General features: G+C 42.8%; 1 protein-coding gene across 1 annotated transcript in view; it reads right to left on the bottom strand.

The window, feature by feature from the left end:
• Positions 1-22,296, bottom strand: part of LOC107120766 (low-density lipoprotein receptor-related protein 1B-like) — a gene marked incomplete at both ends in the record, with an annotated part of 57,748 nt that overhangs the window by 26,061 nt on the left and 9,391 nt on the right. The window contains 3 exons of the mRNA XM_015423533.1: positions 8,731-8,911; positions 17,464-17,700; positions 19,820-19,963. Coding sequence (XP_015279019.1) covers positions 8,731-8,911; positions 17,464-17,700; positions 19,820-19,963 — 562 coding nt within the window. The remainder of the gene's footprint in view (positions 1-8,730; positions 8,912-17,463; positions 17,701-19,819; positions 19,964-22,296) is intronic.

Raw genomic sequence — 22,296 nt, 5'->3', positions numbered from 1 at the left:
AGTTTATATCTCCACTACCTGGCAATATATTTTATGACACACATTGCCCGGCCCAAGAAGGTCTCATTTATGTCAGATCTGGCCCTTGTAACAAATGAGTTCGACACCCCGATCTAAATGTTTTGCAAGCTTCAAAGCAATGGGGAGGAGTTTGGAGGGCATGTAGAGGAGCATGCAGGGGAGATCCCCTGTGACTTTGATGTCTCTGGCTTCCACAGAATCTGCTCTATATGCTCCTGAACCTGTGCCTGTCAAAACGACCACCTGTCAGTTCTGGAGGTTCAGGAGTGTATAGAACAGATCCTGTACAAGCTAGAAACACCATACTTGGAGGGCATCTAGATCCTGGCTTCCCTGGGGAAATCTGAGTATGCAAATGAGGGGCTTGGATAGCACATAGCAGTGGCTACTGGGCAACCTTGGCCACTGAGGGCAAAACCAAAGGGCATCATCATTGATATGTCTGTCAGCCTTCCTGATAGCCCTCCTGCACCGTAGCCACCATGAGGATAAATGTCATTGCTATGTGTGCCAAGCCAGGTTGCAGCCACACACAACCATCCTGGGGCCCAGTACCCACAGAGTTAGGAGCACCCACCCTTTGTGAGGTGTGTGCACAGACCCTGCATTGTGGATTGAACATCTGCACAAATGTGTGGCTCCTTCCACTCTCCCCCATGTTTGCAGAAATTGCAGTTTGACCAACTGGCCACTTGTGCAACCAGCACATGCCTGAATGATCACAAATGGTGGAAATTCCTAGCTCTGCAGACACTGATGCCCCTTCCCCTTTTCCTCTAATTGGAATGGAAGAAATCAGAGATACAGGAATGCTCAGACTTCTTCCCACCTTCGTCCCATCCCAAGAGATGTTGGTTGTGGGGCTAGGAAAAATTACCGTTCTCTGATACTGGTGTTATTCAATGCCAGGTCTATCAGTAATAAGACCGATACACTCTGTGGTTATCTCACAGAGTCACGGGTAGACCTGGCTTGTGTGACTGAGACCTGGGTGAGGGAAGGTGAAACTGTCACCTCAAACCAGCTTAACCCACCTGGGCTCTCAGTCTTTCACCACTCTCGGACATATGGGCAGGGGGAGGGAAGTGTAGCATTGCTCATCCATGAATTTTGTTCCTTCAGGCTGCTCCCTGCCCTAACAATCTCCAGCATTGAATGTGTGGGCCTAGAGTGTGATGTCGAGGAATGTTTGGCTATATGACTGGTGTACCGACTGCCTAATGCACCGGGAGATACCCTGTCTGACCTGTTAGATGCTGTATCAGGTTGGGCACTGGAATATGCCAGGCTTCTAGTCCCGGGTGACTTCAATGTCCATGCTGATGATGCAGCGTTTTCTCAGGCCATGGACCTAGTGTCCACCATGGAGGCACTGGGACTCTCCCAGTTTATATCAACTCCCATGCATCAAGTGGGCCACACGCTGGATTGGATTTTTGGGATGGGGATACATGTGGATCTGATGACTACAGAGGTAGGTCCATAGTCTGGCCACTTCACCCTGAAGGTCCAGCTGAGCATGCCATGCCTGCTCTATTTAGGCAGTGAGCTTATTTATGCTCGCCTGCAAAGTCAATTGGTGGGCCTGGCCCAGTTTGAGTAGTACACCAGGGATAGAGTAGGTGACAGACTCTTCCTCCCTCCTCTGGGGTGCTGTTGATGGTGGCCTTTTCTAGGACCATTTTGCCCTCTTAGTCCACCCCTGGTTTTAGGAACATTAGAACATAAGAGAAGCCAATATTGGATCAGGCCAATGGCCCATCTAGTCCAAACTCTGTCACACAGTGGCCAAAAATACCAGGTGCCATCAGGAGGTCCACCAGTGGGGCCAGGAAACTAGAAGCCCTCCCACTGTTGCCCCCCCCCCAGCACCAAGAATACAGAGCATCACTTGCCCCAGACTGAGAGTTCCTGTCTATACCTTGTGGCTAATAGCCACTGATGGACTTCTGCTCCATCTAATTCCCTCTTGAAGCTGCCCATGCTTGTAGCTGCTGCCACCTCCTGTGGCAGTGAATTCCATGTGGTATTTTGCTGCAACCTGGTAAAGTGGGTGTTTGTTTGTTTTGGTGATCTTGCATCTCACATTGCTTTATGATCTTGTAGGGTTTTGGTTTGATATATAAGATCAAACTCATTCCTGTAACTACATTGGGTTGGATGAGAGCTGTAGAAAACTCTCTATTAAATAGTACACTTACTTGACAATTAATTTTCAAATGAAATGCTCTTTAAGGACAAGTTCACTATCTATTGCAGTCTCCTATGCCCACAGATATCTTTTCTTCCAGCCAAAGCAGGATAAACTTCTAATTAACATGTAACTCTTAACTTCTAACCCCCCCTCTCCAGCCTTTCTTGGCTTTCCAAGCTACTATCACACAGCTTTGTGGGGAAACAATCTGTTATTTGTACACTGTCAGTCCAGTCTTCACAGTGGATTGTACTGGGCTGATTTCCCTAAGGCAGTTTAAGCATTTAAATAGGTTCAGTGATCTTGGCTTGGAGTGTGAGAGAGAGGGGAGAGAATTCAACTGCTGACCATTGCTATAGTCTATTCTTGTGACTCCCAAACCCCATGTTCTGCTCTTTGAAAATGAACAGATGACACAGCACAATCCCAGCTGTTATGTCCTGCCTTTTTCACCCTCTGGGGTATAATAGGTATTTACATTAGCACAAAGAGAACTGCACATCTGCACACTGACTGTTAGCTATTCCCCAAACAGAAAGCAGAATGTCAGGGGCTATTTTACCATACTGGGGGGTTGTCCATACAATATATATCCACAACCCTGAGGTGTCAAATGTATACCCTCCACTTCTTTTTAAAGAATAGACTGTTCCACTGCAAATACACACTATGGGCTCTTATATCCCCATACAATCAGGAACAGAAACTAGGGGGAAGCAAGGCACAAGTCCCCAAGGATTTCCCGGTGGGGGCAATGCCAACTTCAAGCTCTCAGGCCCTCCAGAATTTGCCAGCAGGGGAAATGCCCCCATCCCAGGATGCCAGGTAGCACCATAAAACTATAGGCTGTCAGGATCTCAAGTTCAGTTAGTTCTATTTGTCTTTGTAACAATTTAACAAGTTCCTAGGAAGTGCAGGGCTGGCTGGTTTTGTTTGTTCGTTTTTGTAAAGATAAGGGGGAAGGGATTTTCAGTCGATAATACTATGAAGAAAAAAGAGAGAGATCAAGGTAGGGGGGAAGCAATCAGAAGGCCTCACTGGTTGGATTGAAGAATATATTTCCTATAGCCTGCAACACAATGATTTAAATACAGCTAGATTTGAGTCCATAAGAACATAAGAGAAGCCATGTTGGATCAGGCCAATGGTCCCTCCATTCCAACACTTTGTGTCACACAGTGGCCAAAACCAAAATACCATCAGGAAGTCCACCAGTGGGGCCAGAACTATAGAAGCCTTCCCACTGTTGTCCCCCCCAAGCACCAAGAATACAGGGCATCGCTCAGACATAGTGTGATTGAGTGTGATTACAAAGTTTCAACAGTTTTTATTATCGGTTCACCTCATACATCCTACCCCTGACACCACCTGACCTTTTACCTCCAAGCTAAATAAAATATTTTGTTTATTCTTGAACTGTCAAAAGCCTCTCGTGAACAAGTCCAGAAGTAGAATATAAGCAGGTGGTTTTGTCTCTTCCCTCAAGTCCCTGGGCTGGGCCAGCATCAAAATATATAATAATGTGACAGGGTGGGACAGCCATAGACCAACAAATAAGAAGAAAATAGATGTAAGGGCTGCTTAGCAAGCAAGCAAGCAAGCAGCAAAGGGAGTATTGATTCTCAAAATCTTATACCCCCAAAATCTTGTCAGTCTCTAAGATGATACTGGACTCAAATCTAGCTGTTCCACTGCAGGCCAACACTCTACTTTCTGTAACTATCTGATGTAAGTAATGGATCAAGAGAATTATGGTTTGCCTTCACATATGGGATACTAATGATTACATTATTACTGTGTCCTGGTGGCCCCACCTTAGAGAAAGAAATGGTCCCATTTCCATTTTATCTTTAGCTATGGGAGTAGGGGAGTGTTAGCAAGAACCCCATTCCTACCTAGATGTGTGCGCTCTGCTCTAATTCCACCCGGGCTAAATTTGCCTTGGCAGCCATATTAGGAGCTAGCTATGCCTTGCTCTGGAGAAGGTGAGGTCAAGACTCTCCTCAGGCCATGCTAATCAGTGGCCAAAACCTTGGGTGGGAGGTCAACTCACTAATGTGGCATCTGCATATCTACCCATTGCCACAGTAGCTTGCAAAGCCAGGCACCCACCTTGGTCTATCAAGGTAATATCAAAAGGCAAATGCAAGTCTTCCTGAATGCAAAATCTCCCACCTTGGTCTATCAAGGTAATATCATCAGCAAATGCAAGTCTTCCTGAATGCAAAATCTAATTATTGTCAAGAAGGCAGGTGAGCTGATTACCTTTTGCTGGCCTTCCCTGAATATCTCATAGCCTACTAGGATCCCCGTCCCCTTGGGATCTTTGGGAGTTCTGCCTAACACCCCTACTCTCAACCTGTGGATCACTGAAGCAGACAAGGTACTGGAAGTTAACATGATTCTGGCATCCTGTGACTTGCAGCTCTAGAGAAAAAGAAATAGAGATGGGAATATTTCTGTCTTTAGCCATGTGTGTTAGGTGTGTGGAGTAGAGGTCTGTGACTCAAATACTGGAAGTTAAGGTGATTATGGTGTCCTGGGACTTGAAGCTTTAGAGAAAAAGAAATGGAGGAGATGTGAATATTTCTGTCTTTAGCCATGTGTGTTGTGGGGGAGGGGGAGGAGAGGCCTGTGGCTCAAATGTTGAAGTTAAGGTGATTTTGATATCCTGGGACTTGTAACTTTAGAGGGAAATAAATGGGAGAAATGGGAAGAAAAGGCTCTTTAGCCTTGAGGAGGGGGGGCTCTGTGCATCTGTATATGTGGGGTGAGGAGATAAAGCTGGTTTTCAAATATGGAAAGTGAGGTGATTCTGCTGTCCTGGACCCTACTTCAACCAAATAAATGCTCCCATATTTTCAGGTCAGGGTATCTGAGAAGCCATCATTTACTGTGGATTCTGAGATTCACTTGGAGATTTGTACTGATTATCCAGTATGTGAGTGCTGTAGCTATTAGAGCACTGATCTAAGATTGGGGAGACCAGAATACAAATCCCCAATTAGCCGCAAAGCACACTATGTGACCTCACACACAAATGAAATATTTACTCAAATTGTCTCAGTGAAGGAATGAATGACATCTTTCCTCTCCTTTCACAGGGTTCTCTTTCTTTCATTGAGATTCAGATTATTATGAGTGGAAAAAATAAGATCACATGATTAATTGTTGGTGTCATATGGTTTTTGGAAATATAAATAATTTCATATTAAAACAATTTAATATAGATTACTAAATATGGGCTTGGACCAGGTTGAGCCCTATCCTCCCTCCAGGAAACTGAAAAGTCATTGCTGATCCCAAGCTAACCTTTCCTGTTATTAAAATGTAAGATGTACATGTGGGTAGATTTTGTGAATGGGTTACCACTTACCTGTAATGGGTTGCACTTACCTGTAATTGTTGTTCACCAAGTGGTCTTCTGTGCAGGCAAACCTTGGAACTCTATGTGCACAAACCAGCCACAGAAAACATTTCCAAAGTTTTCTAGTAGACTAGAAGCACCCTCCCTCCCTCTGGTGCTTTCCCACCAAAACAACCACATGACCAGGAGGAGGGGCTTTACACTGTCAGTTCACTCCATGCTGTCACCAGAGACCCCAAGAAATTAAGGGTTCATAGAGTTCACAGCAGGGCAGGATGGAGGGATGTGTGCCTTCACAGACAAAGCCAAGGACGGAGAATGTTCTTTTACTCAGGCTGGCATGCAGCCAAAGCCTTTGAAAAGAACCAGTCAATCTGAGGCTGTGTCATACTACACCTCACCAGGGAGGGGGAAAGGTCCTTTATTCAGGCTGGCACACAGTCAAAGGGTGATTTCCCACAAGCGCTGCTCCGCACTCACTCCTCCCTTTTGCCCCGACGGTACGTGTCAATCTCACACAAGCTGTTGCGTGGCCGCATTTTGCCCCGCAGCTTCGTGCGATTTTCCCCACGTCTACTCAATCCTCAAAAAACAGGATTGAGTAGACGCGGGGAAAATCGCATGAAGCTGCGGGGCAAAATGCGGTCACGCAGCAGCTTATGTGAAATTGACACGTACCATCTGGCCAAAGAGAAGAGTGAGAGTGGAGCAGCGCTTGTGGGAAATCACCCAAAGCCTTTGAACAATAACTCTTTTGAGTCCAGCTCTATCAAACCATGACTTCAGGGGCAATTGATGACAGAAAAAGCAGGCAGCTCTGTTGTTTGAACCCCTAGGAAGTTAAGGCACAGAGAATGGGTGTTTATCAGCACCATTTTAAAGCCACAGTAGGAACGATCCTGAGGAGGCGCTGTTTGAGCCATAATGACACAATGGAAATCTAGAAATATTTCTTTTTTAAATGTAGTTTATTGTTCTCTAGAATGAGTATTGATGACAAAAAGGAAATGTTCTAGAGAAAGAGTGAAGCCTTAAGAATGAAGTTAGGAAAACAAAACAAAACAGCAATTGAGATCCTGTCTTCATGGTGTCAAAGAGAACTAAGGGAGTAGCACAGCTCCTCCTGGTCCCTTTTTGGTGGGAACTCACCAGAGGGAGGAGGGCAACTTCTAGTCTACTAGGAAGCATTGGAAATCTTTCCCTCGCTGGCCTGTGCACACACAGTCCCAATGTGAGACTGCACAAAAGCCACTATGATGAACATTTACTTGCCTAGACACATAGAGGTCAAGTAGCATTGGACCCATCTTTTAGAAAGGTTTTTAGGCAATGTGATGACCACTGTTGAGAAGTTTTATTTATGTATTTATTTATTTATTGGTTTGATCTTTACTCCATCCTTCCTGCCAAGGCGGGCTCAGGGCGGCTTACATAAAATTCAGTGTGTGCTTTCCACAAAATACAATTAAAACCATACATAAAACATCCATAAACAATCAGTATCCATTTTCAAAAGTGCCAGAAACAATTAAAGTGCAGAACAGATATTCCTAAATCCAACCATACCACTACTTAGGGGATAGTCTTGGTGGTATTCTCAAATTGGCTCAATTTGATCGAGTAATTTATGTGGCGAGAAAGACTGAAGGTGGTAAAACCAGGGCCCAGGGTCACTCCTTGGTGTTTAAGGTGGCTTCTAAACGAAAGCCTGGTGGAAGAGCTCTGTCTTACAGGCCCTGTGGAACTGTAAAAGTTCCTGCAGGGCCCTGATCTCCTCTGGGAGGTCATTCCACCAGTATGGAGCCACCACCGAGAAGATCCTGACCCTGGTTATCACCAGTCTAGCATCTTTGGGGCCTGGGAGGGCCAGCCAGTTTTGGGCCCCTGAGCTTAGTGCTCTCTGGGGAACATATGGGGAAAGGCAATCCCTCAAGTATACCGGACCCTGACCATAAAGTGCTTTAAAGTTCAAAAACGGCACCTTGAAGTGAATTCAGTATGGTATTGGCAGCCAGTGCAATGCTTTCAGCAGAGGCTGGATGTGCTCCTGCATAGAGAGACCCATCAACAGCTTGGCCGCAACATTTTGCACCAACTGCAGCTTCCGGATTTGCGACAAGAGCAGCCCCATGTAGAGAGCATTACAGTAGTTTAATCTCAAGGTGACCATTGCATGGATCACTGTTGCCAAGTTGTTGCGTTTGAGGAAGGGAACCAACTGCCTGATCAGCCGAGGATGGTAAAAGGCTGACTTGGCAGTGGCTGCTACTTGAGCCTCCATTGTTAAAGAGGCATCCAGGAGCACTCCCAGACTCCTAACCTCTGATGCTGGCACCAACTGTACCCCATCAAAGGTCGGGAGTGGGATCCCTACCCTCTTTAGGGACAAAAGGTGAATCCATAGCTAGTTTAAACTCAGTCTGTTAGCCATCTAAAGAGATGTCATGCCAGAGCTGTCTTCCTAAGAAGTACAGTTTTTTTTTATGAAGGCTAATACCAAAGTTATGTGTATAGCAGTTTAAAACACTGTATTTATTGATCAATTTGAGACTGAAAAAAACCCTGTTTGTATTCCTATTCTGAGCTCCTAAAGGGACTAGCACAAGGACACAAGTTCGCTTCTTGAAGATATGCAAATATCAAAATAGCTAGACAAATACTTATTAGTGAGACAACTGAGAAGTCAAAGACTGCCTGATTATTTTCAAATTCAACTGTGATGAATATGGTCTTGACTTGTATTTGGGATTAAAGGATAAACTGCTGAATGACATTATGGAATTGCTCTTCTCCAGTTCATCCTATTGGAGAGAAATGTGTATGTTTCCACGTGTGACCATCATCATATACACTGTGCATATCCCCCGTTAGCACTGACTCTTTACCCAATATAGTTTTTGTAAATGTTTGGGAATAAAGCATACAACAACCTCTCACATAATAAAGGGAATAAATACTTCTAGCTGCACTTCCCTCAATTATGGATGGAGGCCACAATTCAACACAGAATTATGCTCTCTTAAACTATTTAGAATCGCACCTGCATTGACTGTGACCAAACAGTGCAAGACTGAGATGTAATACTTTGATCTATACATACTTTCAAAAAAGATAAAACATTTTACTAAAATAACAAAAATGTCCATACCCATTAACTGGATCCACAACAATTCCTCGAGGGTGAGTCATGTCTCCTTCTAACAGAGTTTTCCGACTTTGAGAGGCTTTTTCTAATCTGGCAACATTAATTGTTTTCCTATAGCCATCATTTGTCCAAAAAAGATTATTTCCAATCCAGTCTACTGCTATGCCTTCCACATTATCAAGATCTGTGTAAAGAACCATAATATTATATATTATTACTGTACTAACTCATTCATAAAATTCTAATTGAATTAGTTAAATTCAAACGGAACAAGCATGGTTAAATAGAACAGATATAAGTTTCTACTGTGATCTTGCTTGTTGTCCCAGGCATATTCATCTCCAAAACTACATATTTTTGCTTGCAGAATCAGCATGTTATCATGCTCTACCATGTTATGTAGACAAAGGAACCTGTTAAATAGAACAGCATGGATCCAACCATGTACTTCCTTCTATGGAATGGCATGTCTGTTTGCAGAAGAGGGAGTGGTGATTTCCACCAATTCCCCTCTCCACTACATATCTTCACTTTGCTCCTGTGCTGTTTCTGAAGGTCTGCTGACACTCAAGAAGAACTTTTCAGAGGGGGGGGGAGAATAGGAGAATCCCACTCTGTAAAGTCCACATATGGTTGGCTACATACCATTTAGATAATGGAATCTAAGTGGCATGTCAGCATGGCATACTGGTTCAAATGTAGCACTTGAATCAGTCATTTGAGTCACGAAGCTTAATAGCCTTGGATAAGTCAAGGTTATTAGGAAATCAAAATGTTGCCTTGAGCCCCTTGAAAAAGGTATAGGATGGAAATGTAAAAACACAAATATTCAGTGAAAGATAAGCAGGAGAAGCCTTGGGAGGGTAAGGTTTGGTGAGTGGAGGGACCTCCGCAAGGTATGATGCCATAGATTCCACCCTCCAAAGCAGCCGTTTTATCCGGGGGAAGGGATCTCAGTCATCTGGAAATCAGTTGTGATTCCAGGAGATCTCCAGGTACCACCTGGTGGTTGGCAACCTAAATCTGAAGCAGTCTGGGAATCAGTAGTGTTGATTCTGTGTATGTGTATTATAGACATAGATACATACTGCATTAATAGTATTAGTACACCCTACTTTAGTACATCCTCCATTAGTACACCCTAACAACTCAAATACAAAACCAATACAAAACAAATTTCACTTAGAACTTAATCAGTGGAAGAATGGATATCAAATGTCTAGCTATGTAAAAGAGGAATCAAGAATGGGGGGGAAAGTTATATACAAAAGAAGCGGTTCACAAATAGCAAAACCAACAATACTTTCCTTTAAGTAAAAATCAAAAGGCCAAAGTAACAACTGAAGTTTAGTAATTAGCTCTTATGAACAGATGTTGTTGAGAAAACAGGCTTGTTACTGCATAGGCATAATAAGGGGATTTTAATGAGCACCAATGTGTCCACGTATTATTTTGCATGCACACACACACAATGCCAAAACAAAAACTTCTGAATTAAGAGAATCCTCTGGATAATACTGGTAGCCCAGAGAGCTACAGGGGAGGCATCTGTTGTTGAAGAAATATATAAATATATCTAAAAATAACTGTTCAAAGAATTAAAATATACATGGCAACATGCAGATCATTCTTTCAGATCATTAGAACAAAAAATCTTTAGAACATCCAACTAGGGATGGGCATGAAATCGGAAAATGAAGGTTCATCCCAGTTCATGGTTTGGGGGGTCTCATGAACCACAAACATTCCTGTTTATTGAACCTGTTCATGGTTTCTGAGAACACCTCCTGTGGGCTAGAGATGCCAAACTTACAACAGTTCTCCAGCTGACTTTCCTCTACCTGCCCTCCATGTTTGGTAAAGATTGGATTTAGGTGACCACTAAAGCAGGTGACCCCAGGAAAGTACTTTCTGGGGAAATCACAGCCACAGGTTCAGGAATGTGTCGAATGGACCCCTGCAAGCTAGAAGCATCACACTCACAGAGGACCTCACCCAGGCTGCCCCTCTACTTGCCCTACAAGTTTGATGAGGATTGGATGTGGGGGGCAGTAGTGGCCCCCCAAAGCAAGTGCCCCCAGGAAAACAATTTTGGGAAATCACAGCCACGGATTCAGGAGTGTGTCACATGGACCCCCTGCAAGCTAAAGTCACCAAACTTACCCCTACCTGCCATTCAAGTACGGTGAGGATTGTCTGTGTACTATTGAGGTGGATCTTGGTTCATGAGGAGGATGTTGCACCATGAGGTAAATCTTGGTTCCTGAAGTGGGTATACCCTTGATAGACCAATGTTCTGATTCAGTGTAAGGCAGCTTCACATTTTGTATCAAATTGGGAGCCAGTGTAGAAGAAACAACACCAAAGGGTTATGGTCGCTATGACCCACTCCAGTCAACTTTCTCGTCAAGTATTCTGTACCAGCTGTTGCTTCTACACGTTTTTCAAGGCAGGTCCATGCAGAGCACACTGCTGTAATCTAGATGTTACCAGGGCATACATGACAGTGCAATATCTTTCCTGACCTGGGAGGGCCACCGCTGACTCACCAGCCATATACCCTTTCACCTTCAGGGACTCTTTCTTCTTTTACCTTATTTGGAATTATTCCCTGGACCCTGAGCCATCACCCCTAATTCATCCGCTCAGAAATCTGTACTTATTATTGATTTTTCTTCATGCCCCAACAGGATGTATGCCTAGCTCCTACATCTGCCTGTCCCCCTCTTTTCAAGCCTGGAAAGAAAGAAACAAAAAATCATCTATTCCACCACCACTTCACAAGTTAACAAACCGATCTGAAGCCAACTAGTAGTTGATTATAAGAAGCAGGAAAGGAATTTATGACTGAGCACCAAATTCAACTAGGAATAAAATCCTTTCCAAAATGCCCTTTGGGGCTGGCTTTAAACCTCCATTGGCATGTGCTACATGGCATTGCTTCTTTGCTTTTCAGAGTTACATGCTAACCTGTCACTTGGACTGTCTAATTGTGTTGGACTCCCACCACAAACATCGATGTGGCAAACTCTCTCTCTCTCTCTCTGCCTAAGTGGTGACTTATTTACAGTGCTGGTGCTTGAAAGAATATGCTTTTTAGTGGTGCTTAGGTGTTGAGTATTGGATACTTGGTATTATTTTACTGCTTAATACTTGCTAATTCATCTGCTCAGAAATCTGTACTCATTATTGATTTTTACTTCATTCAGGCTTCAGATATGCCTTTCAACTTTCAATGACACTTTCATGATCCCAAATGTCTTTGCTACTGGTGTGTGGATCATTTTAATGAACTGTTGTTGGTTTTTTGCTTTGGCCAGTCTTAAAAACCAAAACCAGCAGCTCCCTAAGCAAGAAATGAGGGCTGTGGGAGTTATGTTGCTTATTTATGCAGGGCAATTTTGGAGTGGATCGGCACATGTCATCTGAGCAGGTATAGTAACAGGCTAGCCATTCCCTCCATCACCAAGTACTGATGCAATTCATCCCTGTCTATACTAGAAGATCTGCCAAGAATAACAATTGATGTGATATGGCTGGAAGTCATATTAATTTTTAAAAACATGAAAAATACATTGGCAAATGTTCTGTAGCAGCATTTTAGAATTAGGAAACTAGATGGAACACTGTCTAGTGCAGGCACCCAGCTTTGTTGTATAGGGATCCTAGGATCTTAGTTGACCTTAAAAGATGCCAGAAATGTTGTCCTGTTAATTATGCAGCATGATGCTTAGGCTGTTCCTTCTTTAGATGATACTTGATCATTAAAGGGATCAAAATATTACTTTACAGAATTCACGGTTAAGGAGAATCATTCAGTTTTCAGGGTTAATGAAGAAAACATCCATTTAATATAGAATGAATTTCTTTTGAAGACTGAGAAACCTGATTTTCCACACTAGTGAAGGCTTAACTACAAACTACATTCCCTTTGGTCCTTGTGATCAAATATGCATTATGATATCTGTGCTGGGAAATTAATTCCTGGTACACATCTGGACCTGATTTGGATTCAGCAGAAGGGCCGTGGTCACATGGCAAGGAAATTGTGATTTGTTCCCAGTATAATTTAATCGGGAATATTTTTCTTTGGGTTGGGATGAACACATAACCCTCCCTGAACCAGAAGCATTGAGTGAGGAGGCTCTGGGCAGCCCCTCTCTCTCCACCGCCCACTTGCCTGCCAGCCCATCCGGCACTTCCTCCCCCCTGCCTGCCTCCAGCAACTGTCCCCGCTGCAGCAAGCCGGGTCCTATTGAACACATAACCCTCCCTGAACCAGAAGCATTGAGTGAGGAGGCTCTGGGCAGCCCCTCTCTCTCCACCGCCCACTTGCCTGCCAGCCCATCCGGCACTTCCTCCCCCCTGCCTGCCTCCAGCAACTGTCCCCGCTGCAGCAAGCCGGGTCCTATTGTATTCCAACAGCTTTTATGAAACACAGCTTCATACCTCAGGGTAAAAAATGCTTGTTATTTTTGTACTCTTGGCCATAAAACATAGACAGAAGGCTTAGATATGGTGCTGATTCACTTACAGTCCATCCCCACTTTATGGCATTCAGGATATTCAAATCTGTTAAGATTAACTGAGTGAAAAAGTGAAGGTAAGCTAAGATTCTTAAGAATCTAAGAAGTAATTAGTTTTGCATTCTAAAAATCGTTGGACAAACAGAAGGGAAAGGCTATGAAAGCACACAAGTAGTCTACCATGATTTGGATCAAAATATGAATGAACTTAGTATGTGATTCTCACATACATTCCAAAACTGTCAGTCATTTCCCTGGAATTAAAAAAAAGGTATATTCCTTTTAAGAAATACACTTAAAATAAATAATATTCTAATTTAAGTTGTCATGGCTCAGGTGGGGTGTCACCTGACACTGCCACCACTCTGGATTTAGGTTCCCTTGAGAAGGCCCAGAGTACCCATCCAAGACCTTCAGACCTCCCTTTTGGCCGAATAATAGGCGTGAGGACCAGGCAGAGTGAAACAAGAAAAAGGTTTATTTTATAGGAGGTCAAACAACAAGGTGCAGAATACTAACAGTAAGTGGGTGAAAAGAAAAGAAATCAAATGCCCTAACGCGTCTAAATATACTTTCCCTAGCTCACTATCTCAAGTGGCCTTACACTACTCACCCTTCCCCCAGGATGAGGGTTTTTCCCCTGCAGCAGCCTTTCTTCTCGCTCTGCCCTCTGGAAGAAAGAACAGCTCTTCCTGTTGGTCCAGAACTTTTATTCCCAGCCCTCCTCTTTTTCTATTGGTCCATTTTGGCTCCCAAACCTCCCAGGGGCTTCTGGGAGTTGTAGGCCCAGCCTCACCTACTGCTAGCCAGGCTCCTTGGGCCTAGTAGGCCTCTGGTGGCACAGCCCAGATGATGACATAAGTAATACGTCTTTTTTGTACTGTTTTTAAATATACTACTGTCCTAGCAATGGAAACTGGTTGCAACTCTGACATTACTAAGCAAACATCCCAAAAGGTGATTCTTACGGTTTCACATAATCCTTTTTTGGTGGTGGTGAGGATCCTGCAAAATACCCAATTGTGTCTGATCAAACTCTTGAATACAGCTGATGGTTTACTTACTTACAAACATTCAAAAAACTGATACTTTAAATAAATAAATTATCTTATATTCTAATTTCCAACAGAGGGCGCCGTGTGCGGATACCTATTTCCACTAACAGGAAGCTCACTCTGCCCCAACAGCTTTTCCTACATAGTCAGTAGACTATCTGTGTCTTCAGAAAAATCCAAAAAGTTAAAAAATCCCTCCAGGGACGGCTGAATTCCCCCCAATACCTTTTGAAATGGCCTCTGCAGGGATCTAACTCCAGGCATCAATGGTGAGAGAGAGATTAGAATGTTCAGGGCGGGGGGGAAGAGGCTTCTAACTGGCTCTGTGAGTCGAAGGGTGGGGGAAGGGCCCTTTCCTGGCCTCTTTTGGCCTTTCAAGGAGGGAGGGAAGGAGGGAGGGAGCCATAGGGCCAGGCCTCACAAGAGTTGCCAGTGCCAGGCTGGGGGATTTCTTGAGATATTGTGGAGGGCTGGGTTTGGGAAGGGAGAGGCCTCAGCTGGGTCTAATGCCACAGAGTCCACCCTCAGAAGCAGCCATTTCCTCCAGGGAGACTGTTCTCTACTGTTTGAAGATAAGTTGTAATAGTGGGAGGTCTCCAGGCCCCACCGGGAGGTTGGAAACCCTATCAATCATGGTGATGACACACTTTGGAGTCCACCCTCCGAAGCGGCCATTTTTCCAGGAGGGTGGATCCTGGTAATCTGGAGGTCAACTGTAATAGAGGGAGAGCTCCAGATACCACCTACTCTTGGTTGTGGTTGCCACTGCCATAATGGCAACAAGTTGGGTTGCTATGAAGTTGAGGAGGAAGAACATGGACATCACTCTTCCCCCCCCCCCAACAAATCAAAATTCAGGGGGCTCTGTGGAGTACAATGTCACAGAGTCCACCCTCCAAAGCATCCATTTTTTCCATGGGAAGTTATCTCTGTAGTCTGGAGATGAGCAGTAATTCCAGGCATCCCCAGGTCCCACCTGGAGGCTGGCATCCCTAGACAGCACACTCTGGGTGACTTGATACCACCTGATTTGCATGATTCAAGTAGGCCCAGCTGCTTGCTACAGTTCATCAGCAGCCACCCTATGAAAGCCAGTGTGATGTAACAGTTAGAGCTTCAGAGTAGGGTCTGCGAGACCCAGGTTCAGATCCCCATCTTGCAGTGGAAGCTGACTGTGTGATTTTGGACCAGTCACATACTTTCAGCCTAGCCAACCTCACAGGGTTGTTGTGCAGATAAAAAGGAGGAGAGAATAATGTAAGCTGCTTTGGTCCCCACTGTGGAGAAAGACTGTAACTTTCCTAGGTAGAGGCTGTGGGGGAGGGGTGTGGAGACGGAAAGTTGAAGACAGAGAGGCAGATAAAGGTAGGTTGGCTGTTGGGTGGGAAGGAAATTGTGTTGCCAATTCCAGGTTGGCAAATTCCTGGACATTTGAGGGGTGGAGCCTGGGGAGGGTGGGATTTGAGGAGGGGAGAAACTACAGACCAGTATAATGCCATAGACTCCAACCTCCAAACCATACATGGAGGAGAGAGAGAAAGAAAGGGGGGGCAGAAGGGAGACAGAGTGTGAGAGAGGTAGGGGGAGACAGGAGGAACCAAAGGCGTGAGGAATAGGATAACCATCCCGCAAGTTTCTTGCGGGTCTCCACTTGTTTTAATATATTTCTGTGACTTTACCCTTTATTCCTATATTCTTTTTACCTATTGAAAACATAAAAGTTTGCTTCCAAAACCTCTGTATAGAATACTTATTTAAAGGGAAAAGCCAGAATATCATTATCATAAATGGGGGGTGGGGTTAGGGTTTTTGAACCTGATCTACAATTTAAATGAGAGAATAGTACACCTATTAGGTATTGACAATGCTCATGTTTTCCTTAAACGTATGTTTTCATTGTATTTAGAAAATATATATAGTCTCTTTCCTATTGTTAAAAAAGTATCCGATAGCAATTGAAGAAAATCCCATTAGTGTATTAATGCATGCAATGAAATTTCCATGAAATAAAATGATACTTTAAATAAATAAATTATTTTAATATATTTCTGTGACTTTACCCTTTATTCCTATATTCTTTTTACCTATTGAAAACATAAAAGTTTGCTTCCAAAACCTCTGTATAGAATACTTATTTAAAGGGAAAAGCCAGAATATCATTATCATAAATGGGGGGTGGGGTTAGGGTTTTTGAACCTGATCTACAATTTAAATGAGAGAATAGTACACCTATTATGTATTGACAATGCTCATGTTTTACTTAAACATATGTTTTAATTGTATTTAGAAAGTATATATAATCTCTTTCCTATTGTTAAAAAAGTCTCCAATAGCAATTGAAGAAAATCCCATTAGTGTATTAATGCATGCAATGAAATTTCCATGAAATAAAACCATCAAGTTACAAAATGATAACAACAACAATAACCTCTGTACTGTACTATTAGTCAACTCAGCAAAGGAGATAAAGTACAGCAAAATGTTATCAGCTAGAAAAAATTTAATTCCAATGTGGTTTGAGTAGCACAGTTGAAGTCTTTTCTTTGAAACATATTTCTAGATATAACTTGCTGATGAGTGAAGGTAGTGAGATGATTGTCTGAAAAATGTCTTTGGTGTGTACAATTTACACTAGTGATATCTTGGAAATATGCTCCTTTGTGAGTTTGATACCACTTGTTGCCTTCCGTTTATAGACAAAAGGGGTTTCGGGGTGTATCTGGGCATGCACAATGAAACCATGCACTAAAGAAAGATGCTTATACTAACAACAAAGTGTACTTTGCAACAATGTTCTTGCACCTCTACCAAGCACGCTTTAGAACATTTATATGTTTTTCTAAGTTTGAAAATAGAAAAATACATAGCTATGTATTATGAAAGTATGAAATAAAAATAATTTTAAACTAGAGGAACAACACTGTAAATGCCACATTCCTAAAACATTTGGGCAAAACTTCCCAGTTTTGATCATTTTAAAGTTTGAAAATAGAAAAATACATAGCTATGTATTATGAAAGTATGAAATAAAAATAATTTTAAACTAGAGGAGCAACACTGTAAATGCCACATTCCTAAAACATTTGGGCAAAACTTCCCAGTTTCGATCAGATAATTTCCTCCCCACTAGCGAAATCTTTCTGATTTTCACTTACCATCTTTTAAGATCGTTTCACGCTCTGTGCCATCAATTTTCTGACGCCCAATCAGGAAGCTAGTAGTGTCAGCAAAATATATGTAACTGGTCTCAGCATGAAAGTCCAGAGCTCGAGGATTGACAAGGTTTTCTATGGGGATCATGTATTCATCAGCTACTTTGCTATTCAGATCCATTCCCCGGATGATTCCTGGGCGTCCCTTTCCATAAAACAGGAACAACTCATTCTTTGGTCCTGCACAATAAAGATTACAAAGATAAACCACCATTACTGCCTAATTTCTTTACAATAAATACTGTAAGTACTGTCACTTTTTAATTATCTGGTATAATGGGGGGGGGGTTTAAATTCAATACCTAGAAATTAAACTCTCAAATATTCTAAATGTATCTAAACTTAAGATGATTGGTTAATTACATTATCTTAATTGAAACACAAATTACTCCTGTGACTGAACTACATCTAATTAATCACTGCCTTCTTCGTAGCAATACATACTGCAAAACCTCAATAGTTCAGAGGATAATGTTATAGGCAGAGTAAAATGGGCATATATAATCTTGCAAACATTTTACAGTTCATTAAGATCTACTGGTTGCTGCAGGAAGCATGTGACATCTTTTAACTCTCACAATACTGTAAACATCAGCAGATTGTCTAGACTGTGCCAAGATCCTTCTTCTGAAACCAGAGTCTAAAGCACAGCAATAGAAGGCAAAGTATTTTGCTAAGTAGAACTGATTTATTCTGTCCACATGAACGTACATCATACAGGTATCAGTTATATTGTTTGTTTGTAAAATCTAATGCCTTTAAAAAGGCATTCCAATCTACCTTTATACAGAGGGGTAGCTATGTTAGTCTACTGTAGCAAAATAAAACAGAAGTCCAGTGGCACTTTAAAGGTCAAAATTTATTCCAATATGACCTTATGTTTCATTTCCCTTTATACATACCTTCCTGGCTGTTTTTAAAACATATGTCTTAACATCATGAACACCAGTTAGTTCAGAGATCTCCAGCACGGTACCTATGGGTACCAAGGTGCCTGGCACCTGTCCTGTTGCCTGCCAAGTGTTTTTAGAAAGTGGGCAGAGCCTGATGGGGCTTGTGCCCAGCAAGGTTTCTGAATGGCCACTGGAGATCTGACAGGCTATGCGGATTCAGAAAAACACTGCAGGGAAATTTGGGCGACAACCAGACTTCAGGTTAGAGTCCTCTGAAAAACAATGCAACCAGCACATTCTTATCTCATCATAATAAAACAAAGTTAGAGTCCAGTGGCATCTTTAAGGTATGAGCTTTCGTGTGCACACACACTTTCTCAGATAAATTGAAATGGGCCTTTGCATATGTCTAAGCATTGTCATTAAGTTGTATGCTACTTTGCTGTTCACCTGTGTAGAGGCATCTGTCTACATATATGAACTGTTAACTTCCATTTCAATGTATCTGAGGAAGTATGCTTACATACGGAAGCTCATACCTTGAATAAAACATTGTTGGTCTTAAAGGTGCTACTGGACTCTAACTTTGTTCTATTGCTTCAGATCAACATAGCTGCCATACTGGATCTATCATCCCATGGTAAAATAGCACAAATGTATTTTGTAAGTATACTATCATTTCCTCTAGCTATCTACAGCACACTAGCTTTTATTCACTGTGGATATGTTTCCATTTTAGCCAAGATCAGAAAATAACTGTACTGTTTTAGCTTTAAGCATATCACTGCTACTGGCCAAAGCCAGAAAATACTTCTATAAAATTACTCGATTTTTTTTGTTGAGCACATTTTGGAAAAATAAAATCTACTGTAGTTAATGTTTTTGGCTATAAATGAACATGATTTCAGTGACACCTAATTATTTTAAAAGCCTTCTATAATTTGCACAGGCCAAATTCAGATTACTTTAAAAAGGCAACAAAAGTCAGGAAGCCCTGGGACATTTTAAGGTTAAAAACTAATGATGATCGAAAGCCCTTAATGCAACTCAGGAAGGATATAGTAGGATTATAACAAAGACCATCACTGCAGCACATCATAGGAGACAAGGATAACAAGATGTAGCTGGAGATTCCAAATGGTAGGTTGCTGTTGTTTATCACAATGCTGCCACAAGTCTCATTTACTCACCTCTGTTGCTGAAGGGTGCCAGCCAACAGATTACAAAAGGGAATTTAAAAAAATGGCATGTGAGCAAAATGGCAGGTACATATTGCCAAGCACATATAACTGACTAGAAAAGCTGGTTAGTGCTGCTGTGGCTGTTGATGATGATGCTAATTAACACTCAGGATTCCACTCTGACATATTAGCTGCTAGCGAAGCATTTGATTTTAAACAACATACTTCTGCATGACCTGCCATCACTTCCCAAGACAAAGCCCATCCTGCAGCGACAAGTTCTGGTTTTGTAGCTGCTGCTGAGCAGACAGATGTGTGAGCATCCCCCTGGCATTCCATATAGGTCTGGTTCACACGCATGACTCCTGACTGCAACAAATGAAAACAGCAGGTTGGAAATCCTTTAAATGCAAGGCTATCATATGTATCAGTCTGGAGAGAGATTAAGAAGCAAAAGGACAAATCAGAATACCGATTGCTTTTTTGTACACTCTCCAAAGTAAGGCATTTTCAAATGGTGGTTAATAAAAAGGCAAACAGTATGCAATCCACAAACAGACACACCTCAGATTCAAACAGGGCACAGATGCAATCATTATGGTTAAAACAGTCTCAACACAATCATGAGGGGGGAAATAGGTGTGTATTAAAGGGGTACCTATACCATATTAAAATGGTAAGCAGTTATTGCTTTCAGCTCCTATCATTAATTATAATTCTTCAGTCATCCATGTCTATTTCAATGCTTCTGGTTAAATGAGATCTCCTCTCCTGTCTAATGCTGCCATTGCTGTGGAGATATTGTGTGTGATGGCTGTGTGACTTTAGAAGCACCAATTGTACTCGCCATTATGTCACTGATATTAAGAAATATAATCCACCATGGCCATATGCACCTATTTTTAAAGACTGGTTTTATTAGTTCTTCCCAGGCTGATTGTTTTCCCACTAGGCTTACCATGCTGCAATGCATAGCTACAATCTTAACAAAGGGTCCCAATCTTGTTGAGCCTGTGGACTAGGGGATGGACATGAAATGGCTCATGAACTAAAGTTCATGATGAATTTTGGCTGGTTCATGGTTTGTGAACTTTTACTCCTGTTCATAGCAGTTTGTTGTGGTTTGTGAATAGACAACTTTCCAGACAGATGGACACCACTCAATTAAACTGTTTACAAAAATCCAGTGCAATAGGGGGGTCAGAATTCTCCAGTAATGGAAACACCAGTAGGCTTAACAGACAGTGTCAGCTGCCAATCACAGAGTTCCCATTCTGCTCTATGGGCTCAGAATCCTATCTATATATAGAAAAGAAAGCCCCCTCACCTTAAAGTCAATGTCCAGGCCAAACTCCTGGATCTAGAAACATGACATTCGGTGACAGCACTCCTACCATGACATAGATGCTCACGAAGAAGGGATTTTTAGAAATTTGATCTCCTAAGAGGATCAAAAGGGGTACAATGTGCTCTCCCCATTGCTTCCTCTGTGGCTGCCAGGCTGCTGCCTCCTTGCACTCCCCACTCTCTCATTGGTCAGCTGCAGAGCTCAGTGTTCTGAGGAGGGGGAACAGTTACAGGAGCCTGTACAGAGCTAATGACAGTTGAGGAAATCAGGAATGGCCAACCAACTGTGAGGTGCAGCAATGCTGTTGGCCCAGCCTCCCCGATGGCTTCAAACATACTCCCCCCCACCTCCTACGCCTGATAGGCAGCTGTCTGTCAGGTGCAGTAGCAGGTGCAGGGTGGTTAAAGCCATCAGGGAGCCCACCCCAGCAGTAATACCTTAGTGATCCTGCTGGTACAGCCTCCACAATGGCTTGCTATACCTCTCCCCCTCCTACACTGTACAGGCAGCTGCCTGACAGGTGTAGGAGAGAGAGGTGGGAGGCTTGCTCAGCAGGATTGCTTTAGTGCTGCTGTGGGCCCAACCTCCCCAGTGCCTTTAAACACAATGCCCCCCTTACATCTTTAGAGCTGCTGTGGGCCCAACCTTCCCAATGCCTTTAAACACAATGCCCCCCTTACATCAGAGAGGCGGGTGTCTGTCAGATGTAGGAGCAGGGCCATAGTACTTTTTCACATCTGGGAGGCCATCCCAGCAGGATCATCTTAGCGATGCTGCTGGCCCAGCCTCCCCAATGGCTTTAGCCACACTCCCACCCACTATGAAAATATACCCCAAATTTGCAGAAAAGTGGTTTCCTGTATTAGGTTATTTAACTTCTCACAATGTGGGTTCTAGAAAATTGGTTCATATGAACTTGCTTAATATCTGATTGCGCAGATGTAGTTTTGAATACGTAGTTATGTCCCACTTCTTAAATGTAACATAAATGAGAGACATTTTTTTAAAAAAAGGGTATGCCCTGCACCCCAAAAAAATTCAATGCCCAGGTCTAACCCTGCACCAAGAAGCCCAAAATGAGGGGAGGGCATTCGTACCATGACATCATCTCAACTATGAAGAGATTTCGAAGAAACATGACCCCAAAGGGTGGAAAAGGAGGCAAAATGTGTTCCCCCAATTGGAGGGCATTCGTACCATGACATCATCTCAACTATGAAGAGATTTCGAAGAAACATGACCCCAAAGGGTGGAAAAGGAGGCAAAATGTGTTCCCCCAATTATTTTCCATGTGCTTGGCTCCTTGCTCCTTGGTCAATCGTGTAGCTCAGCATTCTGAGGTAAATCATTCCTG

This window comes from Gekko japonicus, unplaced genomic scaffold (genome assembly GCF_001447785.1).
Source record: "Gekko japonicus isolate JY-2015 unplaced genomic scaffold, Gekko_japonicus_V1.1 scaffold3308, whole genome shotgun sequence".
Taxonomy (NCBI): domain Eukaryota; kingdom Metazoa; phylum Chordata; class Lepidosauria; order Squamata; family Gekkonidae; genus Gekko; species Gekko japonicus.
The sequence above is the reverse complement of the archived record's forward strand: the minus strand, read 5'-3'. Positions and strand labels throughout refer to the sequence as shown.